The sequence below is a fragment of the Mandrillus leucophaeus genome, unplaced genomic scaffold (assembly GCF_000951045.1).
Source record: "Mandrillus leucophaeus isolate KB7577 unplaced genomic scaffold, Mleu.le_1.0 Scaffold714, whole genome shotgun sequence".
Taxonomy (NCBI): Eukaryota; Metazoa; Chordata; class Mammalia; order Primates; family Cercopithecidae; genus Mandrillus; species Mandrillus leucophaeus.
In genome coordinates this window covers 1,021,948-1,029,954 of record NW_012107742.1, presented here as the reverse complement: position 1 = coordinate 1,029,954, position 8,007 = coordinate 1,021,948, and the positions used below count along the sequence as shown (strand labels likewise).

The 8,007-nt window shown below is 41.2% G+C and overlaps 1 protein-coding gene across 1 annotated transcript; it reads right to left on the bottom strand.

Moving 5' to 3' along the window:
- Positions 1-470: 470 nt before the first annotated feature.
- On the bottom strand, positions 471-3,249 carry PCDHB14 (protocadherin beta 14). Its single transcript, XM_011965107.1, has one exon. The coding sequence runs from the start codon at positions 2,865-2,867 to the stop codon at positions 471-473; it is 2,397 nt and encodes a 798-aa protein (XP_011820497.1). The 5' UTR covers positions 2,868-3,249.
- Between the last annotated feature and the right edge of the window lie 4,758 nt (positions 3,250-8,007).

Below are 8,007 nucleotides of genomic sequence, written 5' to 3'. Positions count from 1 at the left end.
GTGTGATAAATGCACTATATTTTCGACCCAGATTCAGCAACACTTTTTATTTTTACTTTATGTTTTGATGGTGTCTAGATTTAAGTTACATATATAATGACATTAGCTCTTAATACTTTAGTTTGCATATCCAAATAATTGAGAACATTGTCTTACATAACAATACCATTATCACAGCAAAAATAGCAATAACTCCATTAATATAACATTTTGACCAAATAAATGAAAAACCAGAAAACACAGATTACATTTCCATGTCATTATAGCCACTAATAAAGATTTTTAAAGAAACTGTGAGAAAAACAAGAGCTATAATCATGCATGCAACTACAATACAACCAAAAATCCACAAAAGATTATGCAAAAAGTACCATCAGCTTGCAAAGAATAACTAAAAATTAGTTATTCTAATTATTTTAGATATAACTAAATCTAAATTATTTTAAGTATATAAATTATTTCAAATTGTTTTATTCAATGTTAAATCCAAAGCTATTTCGAAAGTTCTCAATTTCCCCCATATTCTTACCAGTGTCATGAACTTGAAAATTGGGGATAATCGGCTTCAGAAATTTGAACTCATTTGCCCCGGAACCTCCTGTCAGACACACCTCGTACTGGTAGCTCTGGGATAGGGTCCCGGTGCCGCTCACGTCCACCAGATGTCCTGGAAAGGGGCCCTCGGGCACCGAGCAGCGACCCACCGAGGCAGCCCTGCTCCTCCTGAACAGCCGCACCGCCACGAACAGGAGCACCGACAAGAGGAACAGCGACGACACTGAGGCCAACGCCACTACCAGGTAGACGGTGAGCGAGTCGGCCTGGGCCTGGGCGGGGACCGTCTCAGGGAGAGGCAGGTAGGGCTGGGAGAAGCCGTCCACCAGTAGCATGTGCAGCGTGGCGGTGGCCGAGCGCGGAGGCTCGCCATTGTCCTTGACCAGCACCACCAGCCTATGCTTGGCCGCCTCACGTTCGCTCAGCAGCCTGGCGGTGCGCACCTCGCCATTGTGCGCCCACACGCCGAACAGCCCGGGCTCCGTGGCCTTGAGTAGCTGGTACGACAGCCAGGCGTTCTGGCCCGAGTCGCCGTCCACTGCCACCACCTTGGTCACCAGGTAGCCCGGCTCGGCCGTGCGGGGCACCAGCTCGGTGCAGGGAGCGGAGCCGTTCTGCAGCGGGTACAGCACGAAGGGCGAGTTGTCGTTGGCGTCCAGCACCAGCACACGCACCAGCGCCTCGCTGCTCAGCGCCGGGGACCCGCGGTCTGTGGCGCCCACGCGGAACTCGAACTCCTGCAAGGCCTCGTAGTCCAGCGATCGGAGGGCGAACAGGTGGCCGTTGTCTGTGTTGATGGAGACCAGGGAGGCAAGGGGCAGGTGCGGGTCCTGGGGCGGCAGCAGCGAGTAGGTGACCTGGGCGTTGGTGCCTGAGTCTCTGTCTGTGGCGCTGACGCTGCCGATGTGCAGGGCGGGGCTGTTGTTCTCGCGGACGAACAGGGTGTAGGAGGTTCTGGTGAAGGTGGGAGCGTTGTCATTGACGTCGGAGACCAGCACGGTTATGTTGTGCTCGGTTTTCAGCCTGGGGGTCCCCAAGTCTGTGACGGTGATCGTGATGTTGTACTCTGCTTGGCTCTCTCTGTCCAGTGCTTTTTCAGAAACTAGAGTGAAAAAGTTCTTGAAGGTCGGTTTCAGGAAAAAAGGGAGGTTATCTTGAATAGAGCAAATCATCCTCCCATTGTCTCCAGAGTCTTGGTCTACTACACTAAAAAGAGCTACTAGAGTCTCTGAGGCATTCTCTGGAATTCTCTTTGTAATCGACGATATGGTCACTTCTGGTGGATTGTCGTTTATATCCATAACTTTAACTAGAAGGGTGCATTTTCCTGAAAGACCCCCACCATCTGTTGCCTGAATATTTATAGTGTAGGACTGTATCACTTCAAAATCCAGGGGTGACCTCAAATTAACTTCCCCAGATATTGGATTAATTTCAAATGTTTTACGAATATCTTCTGATGCATGGAAAAATGTGTAAGATATTTTCCCATAGTTTCCTGCATCCAGATCCTTAGCTGAGATGGTGACAATCCAGGAGCCAATGGGTCTATCCTCGGGGACTTGCACCTCATAGAGACTCTGAGGAAACTCAGGGGCATTATCATTGATGTCCAACACCTTAATGAGAACCAAAGTTGTCCCAGACTTGGGCGGGGATCCACCATCCAGTGCTGTGAGTGTTAATCTGAGTTCAGCTTCCTGTTCATAATCTAAAGCTCTATCTAGGACCAGCTCTGGGTATATCTTTCTGTCACTACTGTCTGGAATTTTAATGTAGAAGTGAGAATTGGGGCTAATTGTGTAGTTTTGGAGACTGTTGCTTCCGACATCCAAATCTTGAGCACTCTCCATTAGGAATGTAGTTCCAATAGTGGTACCTTCTGATATTTTAATAAGTATTTCCTTGTCTAGGAATGTAGGGGAGTGATCATTTATGTCTTTGACATGCAGCTCAACCCGAAAAAACTGTAAAGGGTTTTCCAAAACCACCTGAAAATGCAGCACACAGGGCTCGGTGGAGCCACACAGCTCATCTCGGTCTAGTTTCTCATTTAGGAGCAAATCCCCAGTCAGCAAATCAAGGTGCAAATACTTTTTATTATCATCAGACACTACCCGGGCTTCACGTGAAGACAGCTCCTCCACCCCCAGCCCTAGGTCCCTCGCTAGATTAGCCACAAAGGAGCCAATTTCTGTTTCCTCTGCCACAGAATAGTGTGCAGATTCAGTATCTGCCCGAGACAATCCCAGCAAAACAAGGAATATTAGAACTTGCCTTTTTCGTAGATCGAGTGACCCTCTGATCTCCATGGTTCCTTTAGGCAACCTCTTGTGGAAAAATTGAAGCTCAGCCCTAATTTTGGAAGCTGAAGCTCTGGTTTTTAATAGGAACCCCCTGGACAGTGTATCCTCCAGCAGCTCTGTAGGCAAAGCTCCTTTAATGCCTGTCTTTTCAGTGGGTTGGATGCTTTCTGTTCTGAATAGCGAAGCTCACTGTGCCAGCCTATGTACAGTTTTCGTCTTATCCTGTAGCGCCACCATGTGTCTCTATGTTTTTCTTTTTTTTCTTTTTCTTTATTTTTTCATTAAAAAGTTTTCCTCTTTGAAAAAGTAAATCATAAATACATCCGGAACATTCAAAACAAATCCCAGACAACATTTTTTTTACCTTTAAATACTTCACTAAGTCTTTAAATACTTCACTAAGTATTTAAATACTTCACTAAGTATTTCTAATAGATAAGTATTTCTAATAGATAAGTATTTCTAATAGATAAGATAATTGCAATAATTCACAATCAACAACTTGAGCAATAATTCCTCGATGTAATTTATCCTGCATTTGGTTTTCCCCAGTTCTCTCCAAAACGTCCTTTGCTGATGGTTTGTTTGAATTTGAATCCAGAAAATGTCTATACACTGCATTGTCACTGTTTTGAATGCTTGACACTAAAGGATCTGTTAAAATATTCTGAACTGAAGAAATAATTTTTTATTTAAGTCATTTCTTGAGTAATTACAAATATATTCTCTCCTTCACTCTTGTAAATACTTGTTGTCAATCATAGTTAGTAATGTCATTACTTTTTTCACTTTCATATTTTGAAAATACAAAGAAGGACATGGCACAAATAAGCTAGAGATAATCCTTGCTCTTATGGAGCTCACAAGCTAGAAAAATTGGCAGACAAGTAAATGAAGTATGTCATAATGTATGCATTTATAAAAAGTAATATAGAAATATCTAGAAAGGGCCTCTTGTACCTATGGGCTGCATACTTTAGTGCTTAGGAATATGGGATCTGGAACCAAATTATCAATATTAGAATCCTGGTAATGTGACTCACTATAAGCTTGGGCAAGTTATAGATATCTTTGTTTCCTCACCTGTAAAATGGGGTAATAATAATATTTGCCTCCCATGATTATTATCATAGGCATCTAGTGAATTAATATTTACCAAGTGGTTTGTAAGTGCTGGTTAAGTATCTGTCAAAAATAAAATAATTAAGATCTAAATAGGACTTGGGACATCAGTGAAAGCTTTCCTGACGTAATGAATAATACATTGTGATCTGAAGGAACTAGCCAGGAGAAGGAGGAATATTTCAGATGGGCATTTTGAGGAACACAGAGAAGTGAAGTATGCCTTAGACTTTAAAAACTGTGGAAAGGGAGGGTCTAATAATGAAATTAGGGTTGAAAGCAGGGTGAGAATGTGAATCATTATACAGGTCATATCATGCGTTCTTGCATTTATCCTAAATGTAATTCAAGTACAAAGACGGGTTTCAAATGTCTGATTAACATGATCACATGTGCATTTAAAAAATCAGTTTGGCTGAAGTATGGAGAATTAATTTCAGGGGGAATGACTGGAGAATCAAGGAGATCAGATAAGAGATGATGATAGTCTGGAAGAGGATAATGCCAGTGCGGATAGAGAGAAGAGGGATGAGTAGAAAGGTATGAGGAGATGAAATATTTTCAACTGTTGGTTGATAGGTTGCATGGGGAGAAAAAGGGGAAAGACTCAGAGATGATATCACACCTCCGGACTGGGAAACTCGATGACTAGTGGTGTCATTTGCTAGGACAGGGAATGCTAAAAAAACATGATTGGGGTGCAAAAAGATGAAGTGTCAGTTTTGAACATGCTGATATTGAGGTAAGCGCCTGTAGGATGTGTGTTTGTGTGTTTGTGGTGTGTGTGTGTGTGTGTGTGTGTGTGTGTGTGTGTTTGCCTATAACCAAAGCATAGGAAATAAACCTGGGCTGACGATATGAACTTTGGGATTCATCAGTATATATGTGTATATATATATATGGTGATTGAAACCATGAATGCTCTAGGATAACCAAGCAGAAGTGTGTTAAATAAGTATAGAAGAGGCTTGGCACAGAAGTCTAAAAAACATCTTCATTTAGAGGAGACAGGGCAAGAAGCATATCTGAAAAGATAAAGAAGGCTCAGAGTTCAAAATCATGAAATCAAAAGCAAATAGCATTTTAAGGAGACGAGGAAGATTGAAAGCTGCAAATGCTTCAGAAAAGTCAAGAAAAATAAGCACGACAATTATCCATTGGACTTAAAAAGATGGTCATTGTGGAGGATTCTGATAGATGTCTGACAAAATCTGTTTTCCCTTGCTTCTATAGTAATAGAACTGTACCCAGGTATGTGGCCACGAAGGTAGATTGTGCATCCCAGCCTCCCCTGTATTTGAGTGTGGCCAAGTGAATTAAGTTCTCACAGATGGATTGTGAGCAGAATTTCTGTCTGCCTCTTCCAGTTATAGAACAAAAGTCATCTGAATATGCCTCTTTCTTCCAAGCGAGCAAGAACCCAGATGTAGCAGTGACCCAGATGTGGCAGTGACCCAGCTACACCCATGCAGATTGTATTGCCATAGGGAATGTTGAAGAAATTACTTGAAAGAAAATTTCATTTTGCAAGGACTGTGAGGATCAAAGCTGCCTTACCTACCTAATAATTTTTAAATTGGTACCGTCATGTGAAAAAGAGTGACATGTTTACAAGCCACTGTTTCATTGCATCACGTTGGTTCCACAGTATAATCTTACTTAACTTATATGGAAATCTTTGATAACCTTTGCAACAGCAGTTTCAGTAGAATGGTTGTGATGAAAATTAGATTGTACTTTGGTGCAAAGTGAGAGGGATGAGGAAGCAAAAATGAAGTAGACCACTCTTTCGACAATTTTTTTTGAGACAGGGTCTCTATCTGTCACCCAGGCTCACTGGCTCACTGCAGCCAGGCTCTCAAGAAATTTGTAAAGAATGAAAAGGTTGTAAAAGGAATAAGAAATACATTGGTATCTGGAGAAGAATTCACTCAGAGGATATTTTAAAGACTAGAGAAACTTGAATATATTTAAAATGCCAATGTGTAATGTTCAGTAGGGAAGGAGAAAATTAAGATACAGAAGGGATAATGCAGGTCCCCTAGAAAAGTTGTTAAAGATGGGATCCAGGCAATGTGTGAAGGGATTGGATTTAGACCAGTGGGAGGGAACTCAGCAGGTGAAAAATATAGGTACAGATGCTGTTAAAGCTGTGGAGTAGGGGACAGGAAAATGAATTTCTAGCTGATGGATTCTATTTTCTCAGTAAGGTATTAGGCAAGTTCATCTGATAAAACAGGGTATGCAAGTGGTAGGGTAAGAAGTTTAAAGTAAGATAAGTAGGTTTAAAATAGTTGTTGTGGAGAATAGAAAATAAAGCTCGTTAGAAAAATTATAAAAGGAGCTTTTGGTCTCAGAAGCCCAATTAGGTTTGAATACTATACATTTATAGTGGCAGCGGTATTGCTAATTTTGTAAGTTTGGTCTTATAGAGTGCAGCACCCCATGTGTAAGAGAGGAGGAGGACTATATTCATCTGGGCTGGAGTTTCATCAGGTGGTTTGAGTGAAGGAAAATTGAACAAGGGAATTGAGAATATGGGCATGAGAGTAACTGTGAACGGTAAGTCGGGAAATCGACTGGTTAGGAAGGAAATTAAAACAGGAGCATTTGATAGGTAGTATCAGCATCATGGAATGGAGCTCCTGATAAGGTTAAAGACAAGACATGATAGGAACAGCAGAATGAGAAGGTTATAGGCATAGACAATTGTGCTCTCACAGGGAGATAGCTGAAATTATTATATCATATGACAGTTTCTTGGTGGGGGAAAAGTACAATATGTAGCCAAGGCGTTAATGACTGAATAACAGGAGTAGAGGTAAAGACTTAGGGACTGAGAGGTCAAGTTGTTAGATTAATCAGTGGGCCCAGGAGTGTTGGCAGAACTTGAAATAGAAAGATAAAGAGAACAATGTGTTTGTAAGATAAAATGTCCTATGGCCCTTTTCTCCCATACTTTTGCCTATTTCCAAAAAAAAACAAAAAACAAACAAACAAAAAAAAAACAAAAAAAACAAAAAAACAAAAAAAAACCCTGTTATTTGTTTTGTGTGTGTGTGTGTGTGTAAGTGTTTTCAAGAGACTCCATTCTGTAAGGCTGGACCATCTCTTGTGTCTCTATTTTCTGTGTCCTTTAACCCCCTCTAGGTATAAAATTATGTTCTAAGTTACTTACAACCTATAGTTCTTTCATATAAAATTGGCTGATACAGCTTGATTCCTATGCACTGTTTTAAGTATAACTATAAATGAGGTCTTTGAACTATAAGAGCAAAATTCATTTTTAGCAATACATTCTAGGAGAATTCGTTGGTTATATGTATCTTGGCATTTAAGTTCCTGAATGCCTGGTCACTCTTCATTAGAGCCAGGAGACTCATAGTTCTTTTTATAAAGAGAGGAGTCCTGCTGCTCATCTATCTAGAAAAAATGGAAGTAATAGGACAAGTACTTGGCCCTTTTCTCCACTGTTGCACCTGCTAGATTTTCTGTCTGAGCTGTTCGAACTATTCTTTCCCCCTCCACCAGAAGATGTGAGAAGATCACAGGGAAACTGCTAGAATAAATCCCACCTTTGGAGGCCAGGAGTTCAAGACCAGCCTGGGCAACATAATGAGAATCCATCTCTACAAAAATCTTTTAAAAAGTCTGGGGGTGGTGGCATGTGCCTGTGGTCCCAGCTACTTGGGAGGCTGCAGCAGGAGGATTGCTTGAGCCCAGGAGCTCAAGGATTCAGTGAGCCATGATTGTACCCCTGCACTCCAGCCTAGGTGACTGAGACCCTGTCTCTAAAAAATAAACAAAGAAAGAAAACAGAAAAAAAGAAAAGAATAATTACTCAGTCGACACAGTTCAACAGAACTGGTAGTGAAATCTTAGCAAGAAGTATAAACACTAGGTTGTCTTAGATATGCCATAAAAAGAGATTACTCTCCTTGGCATTATCAACTGACTAATATCCAGTCCCTCTACAATGTTAAGATAAAATTTTAAAATATTTTCAAGAAGCAGTTGAGGCCAG

Coding starts and splice junctions, on each gene's coding strand:
- PCDHB14 (XM_011965107.1), bottom strand. CDS start 2,867: ATGGAGATCAGAGGGTCACTCGATCTACGAAAAAGGCAAGTTCTAATA.